Below are 19,707 nucleotides of genomic sequence, written 5' to 3' on the forward strand. Positions count from 1 at the left end.
GGAGAATAGATGTACCATGTTTGTTTAAAAAATATTGTCCAATAAATATTATTATTCAGCATTTTAGTCGTGATTAGTCACTGTACAAATACTTTTTATACCCACTGTATGTATGTAGGTTGTATTGGTTAAATCCCAGACAAGTCCCCAATTTTATAGATAAAAATAATATCAAACCATACGTGGTTTAAAGTAAACATAAAGTTTATTAATATAGGAATTAAAAAATATTGAAAAGTCCCAATATAGTGATAACAAAAGATATTAATCTCTCACTGGACGCTATCACAACTCACTACTCGTTATAATACTTTCTAGATCTATACGCTCTCATAAAAGTTACTCGCTATATAATTTCCTGACTATTTACTATTCTCTTGCGACTAGCTACTCTCTAGATCTGTACTCTGACGACTCGCTACTCTCTCGAGCTTCATTTTCTGTTTCGCTACTCTCTAGCAGAGTTGGCTAAGTAGCTGCTCCCTCACCTCTTACTTTCCTGATCGTTAGCATTATTCCCTCCATTCCACTGATTTCTCCATTTCCTAGGGAAATCAACAACGAGACAATGAGAAAGTGAGGCTCATGCACGGCGAGGAAATTTCAGTGTGGTGAAATCGATGTAGTGAAGAGATCGCTACAGTGGAGAGGGTAGCGCTAGCGATTAGGAAAATTGGGCAAGGGCTCAAGAGCCGCTATTTAGCCAGTTCTGCCAGCTTTAGGATATGTATTCTCGAAACCTTCGTCCACGCACGCGCGCACACACACACATACACGCAACCATACGCTAATATTTTAAGTCCCAAACTTGGGCGGCTTTCGCTATAATAATTGTCTCGAACGTGTAGAAGGCACCTTGCTCTTGGGCAGGAAGAAGTTCCAAGCAATTTTCCAGATTTCCTCACCCCACATATAATATCATTACATATTTAATATATCGCATATAATATAATATCACTAATTAAAATATAAATAAAATATTAAATAATTCATTTCCCTTTTACAGAATTATTGGACGAGCAGGCGATCGATTCAAGAGAACCAATTGTCTTTCCAACAAAACAATTTTCAGTACGAACAGGTCTCCAGCAAAGCTGGAGTTGTGATTACCAGTTCTCGCCAGAGCCATCGAAGGTTCGTTCGAGTATTCCTGACGTGTTTAAATGTCTAATATCCGCACATTGTACATGTCATTAAAAAAAATGCACGTGTTCAATCTGAAATTTTTCATTTCCCGAGGATTATGTGATATATCATCGTCTTTTATGAAATACGATCAAAATATAATTATAGTAATCTGTTGGAAGAAAATAGTAATGTAATTTTGAAGGACAGTAGCAGTAAAATATATTGATAAAAAAACTGGTCGATATCATAATATTAATGATGAATCTTCTAATCGAATACGCATACCTCGAATATGATTAAGAATACTGATTCTGTACAAACGTTTTGTATTTTAAAACAGAAGAAAGGAAAAGGACAAGAAAATTATTTCTATTTCGTTTCACAATATCGCTACTGAATGTTTGATTGTAATAATTTGTGATATTTTTCACTTTCTTACGCATGAGTGCTTTGTCTCGATATTCTTACGTGTTCTCTTCTGTCTATGAAAATCTTCCTTATATTTCTTATTTTTGTAGACGATTGTAGAAGATATTCATATTCTTCTATCCTCGTTTGATAAATACTAGTCTTTATTATTTATACAATATTACAACCATGACAATTGGAAAGTTTATTTTTATTACGAAACATAATATCTCTAATTAACGACTATACTATGTCTCTAATACTTTTCTATTTTACTCTAATGTAGCTTCTTTTATCTCTATATGTGAGCACAACTGAAACACTAATTGTAAGATTCGTGTAAAATTATTCAATTGTTTTTAATGACAGTTAATATTAAGATGTGCAAAGAATGAACGTAGAAATATTTTGAATAATTAGAACCAATATATATATATATATATATATATATATATATATATATATATATATATATATATATACACATACAGGGTGTCCCAGTTTTTTCTGGCATAACTTTTCCAGCGTGTTCTACAAGCAAAAGTAAGAAAAAGATGTTATATGAATATACGCTCTTAAATGTTTTAAGAAGTTATAACTAATAACACAAAATGATCATGAACTGGCGTTTCGTCAACACAGCGTATGAACGTATCATCAATGTTACATCATGAAACTCACATAATCTCATTGAAGCTTTGTGTTTACTAACAAAACTAAATCCAACTAAACTAAACAAAATAATAGTAGACCTTCTTAATGTAATAACATTTCAAAATGACGTTCGTATTACGAATACAGGATCTAACAAAAATTGACTCTATCGCATTATTAATGTCTTCTTCATTTTCTCTAATCGCAGAAAATGCGTCATTAATCCTCTGTACTAACTCACGAGTGTTAATTTGTGCTTCATAAACTTTAGCTTTTACAACCATTCACATGATATCTGGTGATCTTGGAGGCCATGAAATTGGTTCTCCTCGACCTATCCATCGTTGTGAATAATGGTCATTTATCTATTGCCGTACTGGTACTGCATAATGTATTGGACAACCGCCTAATTGAATCCATAAGTTTTGTCGAAATAATAATGGAATATCTCCGGCTACTTCCGTCTCAAATTCGTTTTCTAAGAAATCTAAAAAGGACTGTGCCATTAATCTATCCGGTAAAAAGTGAGATACTAAACATTATTAGCTCAGCAAAAATCAATGACGATATCAACAAATTCAGCAAGAAAACAAAGGAGTTTATGTAAACACAAATAGATATTCATAATACGTTCCTACGTTGTGTCGACGAAATGCCAGTTCATTATCATTTTCTATTATTAGTTATAACTCCTTAATAAAACATTTAAGAGCATATGTTCATATAACATTTTTTTCTTACTTTTGCTTCTATAACACGCTGGCAAAGTTATGNATAAATAAAAAAATATATATATATATATATATATATATATATATATATATATATATATATATATATATATATATAATATCCACAGTTTACTGATCTGAATAATAAACTTTTATTTTAACTTTTATTTAAATAATAATATAAACTTTTATTTTAAGAATCGAGGGCGATGGATCTCCAGTCATTCATTTAACTTACTCGAATAAAAAGCTCGTGAACCCGGTAAAAGTTGAGAGCAGAGATAAGTATCATTTAAAACGAAAATTTCTTTCTAATTAATAATCCACGTATATTTACGCAAATATAAATTTACGCATGAAAATCCAGCAATTGAAATCATTTTCGTTTATGTTTCGGTTATGTTACACGCCGTGAGATATCCATCTGTTTGTTAGACGCACTGAATTTCACCATGCGAAAATATAACACCGTCACAGTGTTGAAGTAAATTAAATAATTAGAAATCAAAGTAAAAGTAATTGAACAATTGGTAAGATATCTGAAGATAAAGAAGTGATCCAAATATTTCAATAGGCTGCCAAATTGTAATATAAATGCATTCGGCATTGTGCAAATTGCGGAGATGATAACGAATATCAAGTGTGTGCAAGATTTGAATTTAGACGTGAATCCAAACGCGCAGGAAAATTATCATTTGCTCTGCTCACCTGGAGGAAGGTGAATAACTTGTCAGATTCGCGCGTGTAAGATTGATTTTTAATAGACAATCGAACTTAGTTTGAAGTACTTGTCACTGAGACTCTGTAAAATAAGCGACGACGGTGTGAAGAAAATTGCGCATGAATTACGATACCGTGACCCACCCAACAGTCCTAAATTAATTATTTTAAACTTGGCGAATAATCATATAACGAAGGATGGCGCTGGTCATATAGGAGAAATGCTTCGAACGAACAGGTCAGTCAATTTTAATTTTATTTAATTTTATTTTTCTTTAATTACTTTTAGAATATTTACTACTACTTATTATTAATTAATTATATTACTACTCTTTAGAATATTTTTGAAACTATTACCCATATTGAAAAATGTTTCAAGTGGGACTTGTTTTAATTGGAGAGGAAACTAATAATTTAATGCAAATGAATTAATAATTTTTTTTCAAATAGAACCAGTTATTTTTTTAACACGTCGATCTAGCTTAACGTTCTCTTTTTACATTTGTAGATCTTTAAGGTGTCTGGTTTTACTTGGGAATAGGATATGCGACGAGGGCGCGTGTTTAATATTACAGGAGCTTAAAATGTATTGCAAATTACTCGAATTAATTCTACGTAAATAGATATCTGTAGGATATGTAAAGTTAATCGACGTTAATATTAACTCGTAAAAATTAGAATTACCTTGAGGCACGAGGAAATTGTTGAAGTGCGCCGTAGAAAGTTCGCTGAACTAGCATTGATGGAGGAATGGGTAATCAGAAATTTATCGAAAATTCGGTTTCGTTCGATTGATAAAAGAACATAAAGAAAAAAAAAAAGGAACAGTGAATTATTAAAAGAAAATAAAAACTAGATGGAGAAGAAGAAGAATGAAGAAATCGACAAGAGTATAAACGAGGAATCATTGAGAAAGAATGGGAAATCTCGAACACGTCAAAACCTCATAAGACAATCTAAGAAATGTACCTACAGCTTGTTTAAATCATAAATGCTAGTAGAGCCTGTTGATATTTTTATTCAGTAGTTTAAGATCTATATTTTATATTTTCATTAACTAGTTTAATATTTATAAGATAGGTTAGAGTTTATAAGATATATAAAATATTCTCTCATACAAAATTCAAATTATTCGATTGTCTTAATGGTGAGTTCAAGTAGTTGTTACAACTTATTGCAACTTGATAGAATAAAATATACCTGTAGATCTTCAAGAAATCTCAAACAAAATGAAGGTAGAAGGATACGCAATTCAAGATTCGGAATCCATGCAGGCAAAGACTGATTTATTAACAAATTTTTTTAATTTCAATATCCTACTCTGGATTATATAAAATTATTTTCAGTATTTTATATTCACAGAAAATCAAAACGATACTAGGATATGAAATGTGTCATCCTCATAAAAAAGAGAGCTTCCCAATGAATGGAAAGATGATGGCAATTGGAAATTTAGAACTGCAATACTTAGATTTGAGCTGTGAATACCACTCTCAATTTATTAACATGTTATTTATATTTATTATTTAAAATTTCGCGTAAACGCACAGAAATCCGCAGTCCGGCAACTAGAAATCTGAAATAACATATTTTCTATTTAGTCAATCGTTTAACGAACGATATTTCACAAGAAATGATAAATTGCCTGTATTATCAGAATTATATGTTACTTGGAGACAGGGGCAAAGGTCTTTTGTACGTTCTCATCGAGGTAATAAAGTAATAAAGTAAATTAAGCTTAAAATTAACTTCTTTCGTTGCTACAAGCCTATTTTTCAAGGGAGGTGACATTGAAAAACAAGGTAACAGAAACTGGAATAGATTCGACGAACTTTTGCGTCAAAGGCAAAGTGGAGAACGTTTGGAAAACGATGCTTATCGAGAATTTGTCTCGCAAGAAAGCGAAATCCTTCGGCGTGGTTTTAGTTCATCTCTCGCATAATTAAAATATCGACGAATAATCTGCGAGTGTTTTATTAATTAATTGACAATAAAAAGAGAAATCTAGGTAGAGATTTCCTTTACATTCTGAATATGACGAGTAATTTATTTTGAAAATTTTATACAGGTGTATAAAATTATATATATTCGTATAAAATAAAAGACAGATCTCAGATCTCAGAATCTGGAGATACGATTAAACTTGGTATAATCACAGACGAGCTTTACTTTTCGGTATTGAAAATTTAACATTGTAATGGGTCGCAAATCATATTGCTGGCGCATTTACTAGTTCCTCAACTCGCCGTTGTTTAACATAGAGTGCGCTAAAAAACCAGTGATTTTTTAGTACGTCGGTACTTCAGGTCACGGGCCAAGAAAGTCCGTAAGATGTAATGTCTATTCATATACCTCGTCTGTGTCATGACAACCTTATCGCAACCATCTTGTATTGCCGGATCTATCGAACGCGGAACTTTACCAGAGAATCTTGTTCGATCGTGAATACCTTCTGTATCAGATTACTTGCAAAAATAAAACTTTTACGGAGTTAATCCTTTGTAGAACGGTATCGTAGGAAACATTCATACCTACACATGGTGCAGCGGAACTTATATGGGTGCGTTTACAATAGACACACATGTAGGTTGATGGTTATAAAATTCAAGTAAGGTTATAAAGGATATTGAAGCAGAAAAGACTGAAGACCTTGCAGCACCTACAGGGCTTTGGCCCAAGTAGACAGAGGAATAAAGAGAAACGTGGAATGAAGAGGAGAGGAGTGGAGCTCCCCTCTCTACAAAAACGTGTTTTACCCTTGGGGTTGCGAAATGTCGGGGAGGGTCCGACATTTTCGAATTACAACCCTGAGGAGGAACGACACCGGGAGTGGCCCCTGGTACCGTGGTAGGAAAAATGAGCCGAGAGGCAAAGGCTTGTTGGAGAGCCTTGCCGCGAAATCCACTAAAGAATCCCGGCGCGTCACAGAACGTAAAATGTAGGGCCACCGTGGAGGTTTTAGTCGGTAAAAATCCGACACTACCCGACTCTCTCCCTCAAGGGAGCCGGGTGTCTTTTGAAGATTTCCTCCACGTAAAAAAAAAAAAAAAAAAAAAATAAAAAAATATATATATATATATATATATATATATATATATATATATATATATATATATATATATATATATATATTTTTTTTAGTTATTTGTAACAAGAAATATTTATTAATATATGATTAATATATGATATGACTAATATTTATTTTATGATATTTTAGTTGCAATTCTTTCTTTTCGATTAATTTTTGCATGTAGAATCATTCCAATTCTATCATAATCACAAAGCTACTTTGCATAATTGTTTCTTCAGGACTTATGTATATTTAATCAATGACTTTGTAAAATATCTAGATGTACTTTTATTCTGCCATTTATTTTATTTAATAAATCAACATAAATAATAATCTTAACTGTATTAAATTTAACGAAACTGAATTAACGAATATTCCTTGTTACAGACAAATAAAAAATATTGAAAACTTTAAGAAATTGCTGCAACTAATATCAATAATACAAAATGTTTCTACAGTGTGCACCTTTTTTATAATATGAATGTTAATAGTAACGAGGAATGATTTACGAATGATTTATAGTTATTAAATTCAATAATGTTTTTCATTTATGTACCGTTTGTCTTTACGAAACGAAATTATATGTCGAAATTCCAAAATTTTAGATCTAAGTTTTAGATCTATGATGTAATTAGATAATTCTATTTATCAGTGATATAATTTAAATCTATACACTTTTTAACAAATACATATATGTTGCGATTTAGTGCGGTAAAAATAATCGATGTTTGAAACGTACTTTCGATTCTTCTATTGGACTTCATTTTTTTCTTATTTGTTTTTAAATAACATAATGTGACTCCCAATAGCAATGTAAATCGCAATGTAATTTCTATCTATAAATCAAAGTGCTTATTTCGTATGCGTTTGTCTGCTGTCTCGAATATACAAACATTCTTTTACAAATATCTCATGAGAATAATTTTTCAATTCAAGATAATATATTGATTGTTTTAATGCATATAATGCATATTATATTTCATACATTGTTTTAAACGATATTTTATGTCACATATAGCGTTGGACCTGTACATGTCTGGTAAGTGTCATCGTTTCTGCTTCTGAAACACTACTATTTTTCATTTTACTTAGCGCATGGCAAAATTCGTTCAACTTATCTGTCTCATGGTCTTATTTAATTGCTTGCGTTCATATAGCACATTGGGAAATTTTGCAATTTGCATTATATTCTTATTAAAGACATTTATTAAAAACTGAACTTGTTGCGTATAAATAATATATCAATTTTTATATAATTTGATCTAAAATTTACAAATAATTAGAATTTTGATAATTTATAATATAAACTGTAAGATAGACAAATTTCTTATATTAGTCCTATTTCAGAGAGTTATAACTTTTGTCTAATTTTTTTTTACAAATTCTCTATTACTCTGAGTAATGAACAAAATTTTGGGAATCTTAGATTTAATTTATTATAAATATATTCTATATCTTAAAAACGAGATTTTATGTGAGGTGTCTAAATTTTCATGGTACAATCGAGAAAGAATAATATTTTTTCATTTAAGTCTTCATTTTTCAAAAAATCGAATTTAAAGATTTATCAATATTATATACATATTTGAATTTGGTTAATTAACTATCGGAACGAATAATCGACAAGAGAATATTTTATGTGCGAAAAATAAATTCAAGACAATATCTTTTCGTCAAAGGCTTTGTTTTTAAGAACATGAACGTTGAATATGTTCTGTTAATAACTGGTCCGCTACTGAATTCATATGTAAATATTTAATTTATTTTTTCGGGAATGAAGCGTTTTATTGAAAATTTGTTTTATTTTCTTACATTTTTGGTTTAATTTCTTACATATAATAATCTTCTCAATTATTTATTCTTATATTATATAATTTAGAATTAGCCATTCAAGTATAATTGAGACGTATTCAAAATTTATTTTTTTGGTCATTTGTAATAATCTGGATAAATAAATATATCCAGTGACACATTTTTCACTGGTTTATTTTATTTTTCATATAAATCTGCAGCTTCTTCAATGAGGGATGAAAGTACATACGAAACTGATACGAACTGAATAAATATATAGAAAATAAAATAAGATAGTAATGATACAACATGATAGTAATGAGTAATCTTGACACATGGTAAAAAAATAGTTATAAAACTATAATAATAAGAAGAATAAAATAAATATTTGTGTTGAATATATATATCAAATTACAAAAATATTTGAAACCATATTTAAAAAAATAATATATTTTGAATCATTTCGTAAAATTAAATATAAAAGTAGAGATAAGTTTGAAAAACATATAAAAAGATAAATATAGAATACAACTTTTATGCAAATTTTACTTTATATTTCTTATATTTTATATTTTATATTTTCCTTAGACACAGAATCATTCTCTTCATTAAACCTAATACTCTGTACTTTAATCACATATTGGTTTCTTAAATCTTTATAATTACACATTTTTTGTTTTTCTGTTTTAAAAGAAAATAATATATATTTAAAATTATATTGACATTTTGTAATATACAAAGCAATTTCCTAAACATTTTGCTACCATACCATATTTATTTCTAGTAGTACTATAGCTAGTAGTAGCTTTCTAGTAGTACTATACTATATTTATTATACCATATTATATCTATTTTATACCTATTTTTATTGTTATGAATTATTGTGCATCATGGCGAGCTGAACGAAATAGAAATAGTTTATACTTTTTGTCTTTATTGATATTGATCGTGGTATAATACTGTTCACCACGATCATAATTAGCAACTGGACACAGCTATTACATCATTCGTTATTAATAAACTAAATAGCAAGGCGCAAGATTTTTAAGTTAAGAAAATCATTCGCAATAGGCTCATTGATTTACTGATATTTTATTACTCAACAGAGTGTTTTACATAATATACAATTTATTTATATTTTAGCTATTTCTAACGATGTAATGAAAAACAAATTTGTTAACTTGTTAAAAAATTTGTCAAATTTATTTGCTTAAAGTATAATAATAGTTGAAATATACTTACGTTTTGCGTAAACTATTTGCTTAAACATATAATGTGAATAAAAATTTAAAAAATATTTTATTTTCATAGTAAACTCAAGTTTAACGTGACTTTTTTTAATAGAAAAAGTTTTTTACATAAATTTTCTTCCACCGTATTATACACAGAGTTCACTTAAAACATTTGTTTATTACATGATTGCAAAATGTTTGAAAAATTGGATAGGATATTAAATGTAGTAAATTTTTCGACATGAACCACATTTTCAACGATAAAAGTATCATGTAAATTGTTTTTCCGATTCAATATTTGCACAAAGTCCAAAATGGACTTGCCATATCGTTTATGCATAATCGATCAACTATTATGAATATCGAAAATCTTTAATAAAAAATTATTAATGTGTAGCAGCTCACGAAAATACGCTTGGAAGAACTTCCAAATTGAGGCATGACTATCATGATCATACTGGTAAAATTTGAAATTAATTTTGAAACTAATGGAAATGTGTACGGTCAATCAGAAGAATTCATTTGTTAGATATTAAATATTTGAAACAGAAAAAGAGGGATTTTGGACACTTTACAGACCTTAATTAATTTTAATTTTAATTAATTAAAATAACACTATTTCTAAAATATTGATTATGTCTAAATATTGGATTGTCCAGAAAGTTCGTGCCGATTTTCACTAGATGGTATTGGAACATATCTAAATATATCAAAGAAATTGCTTGAAATAAATTGATGTGTGACAGTTTTTGTACCCTTTTGAAGATGGAAGAAAACATAGTACATTTTAGATATTTAATGCTTTCTATTACCGAAAAAGCAAAAATATTACACAGCAACAAATAAGATATGTGCTGTTTACAGAGAAAGTGCTTTAGCTGAAAGAATTGTTCGCAAGTGGTACCAAGAACTTTCAGTTCCATCACTGATGATGACCAAATCAAGACACTGATGGAATATAACACGTAAATTAGCAGAGATACTAAAAATATTAAAAACCACCGAACATTTAGTGAAACTTGGTTACGTAAATTGTTACAATGTATGAGTTTCGCACAATTAACCGAGAAAAATTTAATGAATCACATCTCCATCTGTGACTTGCTCTACAAACGTAATGAAAACGCACCGTTTTTGAAGCAATTAGTAACGGGTGAAAAAAAAGCCAGTTTTCATCCGAAAAAAGTCATGCTCTGTGTCTAGTGGGATTGGAAAAGAATCCTGTATTATCAGTTTCTACCAAACGACTAGTCGATAAATTCAGATAAGTACTGCTTGCAATTGGACGAATTAGATTCAGGAAAAGCGTCTGGAATTAGTTAGTAGGAAGGGCGTCGTGTTCTATCAGGATAATGCCAGATTTCATGTCTCTTTGACTACCCGACAAAAATTGTTGAAACTTGACTAGGACCCGCCATACTCACCACTGCATATTGAACACTGTACTTTAGTGGCAAAAATTTTTTTGGTTGACATAAAGCTTGAGAAATTTTTCATCGAGGAATCTGAGAAGTTGTGGAATCTTGATACTATGAATGGACATTATGATGGAATCTTCAAGTTGCATAAAAGATGGAGAAAGGCTGTAGAACAAAATGGTGAATAATAAATAATAATAAATAAACATCGATACATAATTAAATAAATAAATATCGATACATAAAAATTTTGCACTTAAATTTTCCTTAAAAATTGACACGAACTTTCCGGACATCCCAATAAATCGGAAATATAATATTATGAAAATCTATATGCATAAAATTATCATATGTATATATACAGTATACAAGTATACAATATATAAATATGTATATATATGTGTACTGTATATATATATATATATATATATATATACATATACACACACACACACACACACACATACATACACACAGTATAAAATATCATATGTATATATACAACAACAAAAATTTACTCTAATTGAAGTTTACAAATTTTTATGCCAATTTATATTTTTGAGAATTTAATTAAAAACATAGAAAATTGTTTTACATGCCAAATATTGGCAGAAAGTTTTCGATTGAACCACAAATACCTTAAAATGACTAAAAACATATAACATATAACATTTGAGATATAAAATACTCAAATTACGTTTATTTAAAATATGTAAAAAAATGAAATCAGCAATTTCAGTATAATTTATAAAAACAAAAAATTTGACTGTTTTTGAATATTTTCAAATATTTGCATTTGTAAACTATTGATAGTATTAAAAGCATCATAATTTAGATATCTTATATATTTTATTATATCATATGTATTCTCTGTAATTTTGCATGCATTTTGAAGCTTCCTATAAATGTATAAAAATACACATAGTATAATTCCGTCTAATAATAATAATAAAAAATCTTTTGGTTGTATAATTAACTGCATATGCAGTTTCGTGATTTTTTCTTTCAATTTATTTATGTGAATAAATATGAAAAATATTGTAATTTTTTCAAAATTTCAGAATATAATTTTCATTGATAACTGAATTAGTATCTACAAAATATTCAAAATCCTTCTTTAAATACTTGAAATTTGTTAAATATAGATTTCTATTATATTGTCGCAAACAGTTAAAAAAAATGTACGAAATATTACATAAAACACTCTGCATTAATAATATTGAAAATTTATCAAATATCTGTTATTAAAAACTTACTACTTTTATTTGTAGAATTTAATATGTAACATTGAAATTCTGTGTCTATTCTTATAGTTTATCATTTAAACTATTTTCAGAGAAATAATTAGTTTATATACAATAATTTAATAATATAAAAATATGTCAATGTTGCAAGATAAAATTTATTTAAAAAATTCTTCAAATTGTAAAATTCAGCATATTTCGAATGATCAGTAGAAAAAATATAATTTAGAATTTTTTTTTTCTTGTGATGTGCTGAGTAGTTTGTAGATAATAAAAACAGAAATATGTGTATTTTTTAAAATTGGATGTTCACTATCGTCTACTATGTTTAAGAATTAAAATATAAACAAAGAATAAAAAATAGAAAGCTATTCTTTTCATTTTAATTATTAAATTCACATTTGATTACTAAATTATTGTAAAAATGATATTTCATCGTATTTAAAAATTTTATTGACTATCATGTTATTATAAAAATCAATGAGAGTTAACTGCGTTTGTAAAAATTAATCATATAATATCGACCAAAATATTCTACTATAAATTTTAAACAAAAAAATATGTGCATGGCTTTTTCTTGAAATGAAAATCTTCAATTCAAATTACGATATATAATTCTGGAATTATATTTAATCAAAAATATGGTGGAAAAACAAACTTTTATAGATTCAAATAAACAATATCATGATTAACAATAATTAATAGTCATAGTTTATTTATGTCTTAATTTATGATATGTTTTGATGATATATTTTAAATTATTTATTCGAATCATACAAAAAATAATATATTGAACAGTATATTAATTTTTACATGCTGCGCACCGGCCAAAAGATTAGGTACACGTTTTGTGCATTATATGTTTCATTAAAAATTACAGAGTTTTTAATATCGATATGTACTTTCAATATCAATAGTGATTTTTGTGTCCAGAATATTTTAGTATACATATATGTTGTGTACAAGAAATGCTTATCGCCGTGTAATATCGTCAAAAAATTAATTTTATATATTGAATATTAAATAGTAATTATAAAACATTAATTGATAATATTATAAATCAATATCATGATAAATTAATAATAAATATTATAATAATTTAATATTATAAATTACTACTATTATTAAAATTTATTGGCATAGTTCTCATTTACTTATTATGACATTATTATTACATTATTATATAAATATGATATTATCGCAGTATTATCATATTATAATACTATATATTATTATAACATTTATTATCACATTTTTCTTTTATTATTATTTTCATTTATTATCACATTTTTCTTTATATTAGTTTTCATTTTACATTTATAATATAATTATATTATTCATAGTATTACAATATTGTAAATTAATATTTTATAAAGTGCTTTTTAAAATACTATAAAATAGTAAATATTAAACCAAATATAAAATACAAATGCCACAAAAGTACGCTCAAACTTTTGGCCAACATTGTATCATAAATATGCACGCTAAACAAAAAATTTGCATAATAACCAAAACTGTTCGTAATTATTCAAAGGAATAATCATCGCACAAGTGGATATAACACGAATGAGATTGCATAAGATCGAATTAAAGAAAGAAAGGATTAATGTTTCGTTAAATGCATCTAGGAGCAGTACATCAACGGCTGCAACTGCATTTGCAATTGCAACATCTGCGTCAAGCAACCCGCCAGACAAGAACACTGATAAGGATAATCGCAGCGGCTCTTGTGACAAAAGCAGATGGAAGGAATCGGTTATGTCAACCGCAACCATGATGCGAGTCTTAAAAGTTTTGAGGCATTGGATCTCAAAACATCCTCAAGACTTCGAGTCTGATCAGAGGTTGAAAAATTTAACAATCAAGTTCCTCGAAGATATCATTCACTGGCCTAATCTCCTTCCCGCTGAACACAAAGCCGTGAGCCAACTTCTTCGATTGATCTCGAAGGAACAACTGGAGAATAACGAAGAAGAACTGAGAATTCTATTGGCTCCTCCTACTGTACGTATGTATATGCAGAATAAATATTAAACAAATAACGGATAATCCAATTGAACGCTGTGATTTTTGCACTTTTTCCATTAATATTAATTGAGAAATTTTACTATTCTGAGTAAAAATATAAACACGATTTCAGATGAAAATTAAGCAAACTATTGAAACGCTCTCGCCACTTGAAATTGCAGAACAGATGACGTATTTGGATCACAAGATTTTTATGGCTCTTTCGAGCAAGTAAGTTAGCAAAAATTAATGTTAATTAATTCATCATGAAAAGATTAATTATTACATAAATTGTAGATTATATAAATCTCTGTTGTTTTAAAACACAGCTGTGAAAACTAAATTTAATTTATTACTGAAATTATTGCATTAGGATTTAATTCAGTTACAAATATAATTTAATATAATATAATTCGATATAAAATTATAATGAACTAAATGAGTTAAATTTACTTTAAATTTTTTTATTTAATTTAGAAATTAAAAAATAAATTTAATAAATTGAAAAGATAAAAATGAATTAGAGTAAAGGAGATAAAGCTCGTTTCACTAGTATTCAATGATATACAAATGCTGAAGTTTCTATAATGTTTAACGCGTATTTTTGCGCAGAGAGTTTCTTGGACAGGCATGGTTAAAAACTGACAAAGCTACACGCGCTCCCAACATTTCGCTACTGACGAAAAGATTCAACGAAGTGTCACAATTGGTTGCTTCCGAAATTGTTAGACGGAAGAGTGTGCCAGCGAGAGTTGCAATGATCGAGAAATGGGTTACAATCGCAGATTGCAACAAAAATTTACACAATTACAACGGGATATTACAGATTTGTGCAGCTTTCTCGAACAGCAGTGTTTTCAGATTGAAAAAGACCTGGGACAAAGTTCCAAAAGCGGTAAATAAAAATATAAATAGCCATACACTAAATTTAGTTCTTGAATAACCATACTGGGTCAATTTAATTTACTCGTGTTTTTTTTGTTTATTTATATCCTTTGGAATAATATTTCACAATTGAAAATATTAATTATTATACAAAAAAAAAAAAGAAAAGACAAAAAAATGATCATGGATTTCTGCAGAATTAATAAATTATCGTGCCAGTATTGCGAATGTTAGTGAAAAATAATAAATCCAATAACAAACTGTTTCGTTTGTTTCATTCATAGACGATTCAAATGATGGAAAAACTGCAAAATATCGTGTCGTCAGATGGACGTTTCAAAAATCTGAGGGAAGCTTTACGTCGATGCGATCCACCTTGTATCCCTTATATAGGAATGTATCTATCTGATCTTTCTTTCATAGAAGAGGGTACCCCAACTACGACCGAAGACGGCCTTTTGAACTTTTCCAAAATGAGGATGGTAAACAATTTCTTTCTCTTTGTGGTATAATATTATGTTAAAAATAAAGATAGTCGTTATTGTAAGAATTAATACAAAAAAACAAATAAAATATTACGATTCAATGAATTAGAAACGAATGAATGAATTCGTAATTGGAGCCAGTTTCTTAATAGTGGAACTATCAACTAAAGTATAACACTAATTTTTAATACTATAAATAAAGTAAAAATACTACAAACTGTTATTTATGTAGTTATTGAAAATTATTTTAGTTTCTAAAAATGTATCATTGTAAGTCTATGAAGTTTCTATAAAACATCATGAACTAATGTTTTTTTCGTATATAATTACTAAATTAACAATTCCAAATGTTACAAAATGGCAGACTCATTTACTAGTTTCAAAACCTGATTTCAGTTGTTAACTACTATTTCTGCAAAGAGTTCGTGAAATAAAAAAATTCTGTTAAGCTACAAATAGATAATGTATGTCTTAGTATAACATGGATTTTCAAAAATTTTAATTACTACAAATACAATTACGGTTAGCAATAGGAAACTTATTTTCACCAAAAATTGATTTTATAAATAATTTATAAATAATTATGTAATAATATTGAAAAAATCATACATTTTAGATAATATATTTCTTTTTATAAATCAATAAGAATTTTTTATTGCATTTTTTTATAACGAAATGAAATTTTGACACAAGGAAAAGTAGTTTAATATTTACAGCAATGCCAAATAGGAGTTATTATATATTAATAAAACATTTATCATTAAACATTTATCGTAATTCACATTTGTGATAGTTTTACATTGATATATTGAACATTTACAGTGGTATCTTAAATACCTTAAATATCAAACTGCAGCTTCTCAAAAAATTGGAATTTTTCATTTAATAATTAGATTGTTCTTAGACTCTTATAGGAAATTTTAAAATATAATATTGGATAGAATGCACATTATACAAAAAAATATATAAAATATCCAAAATATAGTGCTTTTTATATTATTTCGTACGTAAAACAACAATTTTCTACCAAGATTACTTTTTTAATAAATTTATTTAATATTAAATAAATGTTAAATAATAAATGTAAATAAATATAAATAATAATATTAAATATTATGATATTATTATATTTGTTTAATATGATCTCATATAAAAATTCGTACTTTAGCAAAGATTCACTCTTATTTCTGGATAATTCAAGACGGCTCAACACTTCAATAAATTCAATTTAACATTTCACTCGTTGAAATTTCAAATTTTTCAATTTATTTCCAGATTGCCCACGTGATTCAAGAAATACGTCAATTCCAGCAAGGATCGTACAACATCGAACCGATAGCGAGGATTATGAATTATCTGTTGGATCCATCGTTGCAGATCGACGACGATAATTTATATCGCATGTCCTTGGAAATCGAACCAAGATCATCCAAGCTAAATAGTTCAAGCTTACTTCATCTGACATCTTCCGTCGACCACAAATCTAAAAAACAAATTTAAGTATCTACTTCAGTTACAATTAATATTAAGTTACTTCAATTATCAATACGTAATTTATATTTGTCTTATCTTTCAGCTATTTTGCAAATCAAGTTGCCTGAGCAATTACTTCACCGCTGTTGCTTCGTGACTAATTCTAAGTCATTAGGCCAGTCCGTAAAGGCTACATTGTATATAGATAATTGTTACATACGCCAGATGTAGAATCAAATGGGTGTGATGGGAATGGCTCATTATCAACAGGTCTGCGTACAGAATCAACGTAAAAATGTTTCAAATTTCATATTTACACTTTGTAAACGATTAAGTTTATTGTTTTTTTTTTGTTTTTTTTCATCTTGATTTCTTTTCCTATTTTTTTTTTTTTCAGTTGTTTTCCTCATTTAGAACAGACCTACTGGTAGCCCGTCAATCATACCATCTCTATTGCCCTCCTAATGAGTCATCCCCATATTCATCTGATAATGAGTAAGACTCACGTCTTGTACACGGATTAGATTAGTGAAGAAACTGGAAGACTAATGACAGGAATCGTGAAACAATGGCAGGAAAGAAGTTGCTCAGGCCTGTTCTACTATAAGCGCTTCAGAATTTATCGATTTCAAAAAATAAAAAAAATAGAAAAATTTATTTCTCCAGAGATTGCTGCAAAATCAATTAAAACTAGTCTCGAACGTGTTAACTCGTTGCCTTGCAATTCTGTTTTCGTTCTTTTATTGTATTTTTTTTTTTTCGTCGATAGTAACAGCCATTAATTATCAGATAATAAATATTGAAATTTTATATATATTTGTACTTATTAATCTTCAATGTAAAGAAATTAAATTTCGAATTCAAATCCCATATTTTCTCTTTTAACCACGAGCGTGACTTGATTACAAGATAATTTGAGGGTTAATTTATTTTAGAAAGAGAATCAAAAGATTTGCCACCTGTTTGTTTGGAGAAAAAAAAGAAGTAAAATTTAAGTTTATGCATTGATTTTCAATATTGATTACATTCGAACATTTAAATTGCTTTTTATTCAATGTATCATTTCCTGAAATGGAATTAGAATGAAATAGAATAGTGGAATAAAATTTCAGAAAATGATACATTATATATTTTTATGTATAATTTATTAACTTATAACCCGTTATATATTGAAATATGGTAAAACCTGGCGTATAAATGTGACACATGTTTTAACACATTTTCCGCAGACGTGGACATCGAAACGAGCTATTTTTCAATGACTACTTTTTGAGCTAATCATTCTCTATCGATGATTCAGATGATACATTTACATTGTATAAATATATCTATGACGAAAGAATAATATGTATTTAGTTATTGTACATACAATGAAAAGCATAATTGTACAAATGACAATGAAAAATTATCGATAATTTATTGACATAACTTTGTAAAAAAGAATCAAAGTAACGATCAAAGTAAAAGCTGAGATCAAGTGGATTGTCGTACGTCCTGTTTTTACAAAGTTATATCAACTTGAATTATCGACAATTTTTTCATTCTTATTAGTACAGTTATGCTTTTCACTATGTATACGAAATATATCGCTCAAAAATGTTGTTGAAAGTGTATGTAAATAAATGTTGAAAGTAAATAGACTATAAGCTGCGCGATTTACTTGAACCATGTATGAGACTTTAACGTTAATATTTTCGTTAATGACAAATACGCAAGATTACTCACTCTGAAATTTATAAATTATATGAGAACAAATATGTATTCATCTACGATGAAGTTAAATGAAATAAATACTATAATAAAATACATAAATGCAATTTTTCATTTTTTGTTTTTTTCTTTTTATATATTTCGTTCAACGTTGCAGCGAGTATTTTAACTTCTTGAATACTTAGAATTATCGAAGATTTAGATTAAATTTACATTAAATATTTACATTGCATTTATGTACATTAAATATTTATATTAAACACTCAAGAGGTTAAATCAATTATGAATTTCAAAAATTAATATATAAACTTTATATTCGTATAATTACATTTTAGAAAAATTTCATTTTGTCTGCTAATTGTTTCATCATTGCATTTCATCAACACATCGGTAGATCATGGGTCGGATGTCAACGGTGGCTGAGCACTATATATTCGTGTTCTTGCAAAAAACTGGACCAGGAAAAGATTTTTGATGCCACTTTCCACAGAATGAGTGATCATTTCGTGAGCGGAAGGCAGTTTGTCCAGTTTATTCGATACATTCCATTAAAACTAATTGAACGGAGCCGACTTGTCAAGTTCTCGAAGAGTCCCTGGCGAATTTCGAGTCAACAAGTGTATCTCAGTGATCGACGAGGAATTCGCGATCTTGTGTCCCAACATTGGCACACGAGTCTTCGAAGACCGTTGTCGTGGTTAAAATATTTTCGAAGCGTTCGAGTCGACGAGATGGAAAAGATACACAAGTA

The 19,707-nt window shown here is 28.3% G+C and overlaps 2 protein-coding genes across 7 annotated transcripts in view; both read left to right on the forward strand.

Annotated features, from left to right (window-relative positions):
• LOC122532271 (ras-specific guanine nucleotide-releasing factor 1-like) overlaps positions 1 to 18,989 on the forward strand; it is a 151,036-nt gene extending 132,047 nt beyond the window's left edge. For 4 of the 6 annotated variants that reach the window (XM_043660883.1, XM_043660885.1, XM_043660882.1 and 1 more), the window contains 7 exons: positions 1,007 to 1,134; positions 7,730 to 7,750; positions 14,025 to 14,400; positions 14,537 to 14,634; positions 15,016 to 15,298; positions 15,573 to 15,770; positions 17,049 to 18,989. In XM_043660883.1, coding sequence (XP_043516818.1) covers positions 1,007 to 1,134; positions 7,730 to 7,750; positions 14,025 to 14,400; positions 14,537 to 14,634; positions 15,016 to 15,298; positions 15,573 to 15,770; positions 17,049 to 17,273 — 1,329 coding nt within the window. In that variant the 3' untranslated portion in view covers positions 17,274 to 18,989. Of the gene's footprint in view, positions 1 to 1,006; positions 1,135 to 7,729; positions 7,751 to 14,024; positions 14,405 to 14,536; positions 14,635 to 15,015; positions 15,299 to 15,572; positions 15,771 to 17,048 lie in introns of those variants that run through there. The other 2 variants (XM_043660884.1, XM_043660886.1) reach the window with 2 other exon arrangements.
• LOC122532272 (leucine-rich repeat-containing protein 71-like) lies at positions 3,419 to 5,688 on the forward strand. The gene is made up of 7 exons (XM_043660889.1): positions 3,419 to 3,639; positions 3,700 to 3,879; positions 4,150 to 4,227; positions 4,320 to 4,395; positions 4,498 to 4,606; positions 4,848 to 4,915; positions 5,004 to 5,688. The coding sequence occupies exons 1-7, from the start codon at positions 3,545 to 3,547 to the stop codon at positions 5,169 to 5,171; spliced, it is 774 nt and encodes a 257-aa protein (XP_043516824.1). The 5' UTR covers positions 3,419 to 3,544; the 3' UTR covers positions 5,172 to 5,688.
• Positions 18,990 to 19,707: the final 718 nt, after the last annotated feature.

This window comes from Frieseomelitta varia, unplaced genomic scaffold (assembly GCF_011392965.1).
Source record: "Frieseomelitta varia isolate USP_RPSP 00005682 unplaced genomic scaffold, Fvar_1.2 scaffold_446, whole genome shotgun sequence".
Lineage (NCBI taxonomy): Eukaryota > Metazoa > Arthropoda > Insecta > Hymenoptera > Apidae > Frieseomelitta > Frieseomelitta varia.

What these genes read in the sequence shown, in the direction of transcription:
- LOC122532272 (XM_043660889.1), top strand. Translation starts at nt 3,545, where the DNA reads ATGATAACGAATATCAAGTGTGTGCAAGATTTGAATTTAGACGTGAAT. An exon ending in CTCTGCTCACCTGGAGGAAG is followed by an intron (nt 3,640 to 3,699) that starts GTGAATAACTTG and finishes AATCGAACTTAG; the next exon opens with TTTGAAGTACTTGTCACTGA. An exon ending in CATAAGACAATCTAAGAAAT is followed by an intron (nt 4,607 to 4,847) that starts GTACCTACAGCT and finishes ATATACCTGTAG; the next exon opens with ATCTTCAAGAAATCTCAAAC.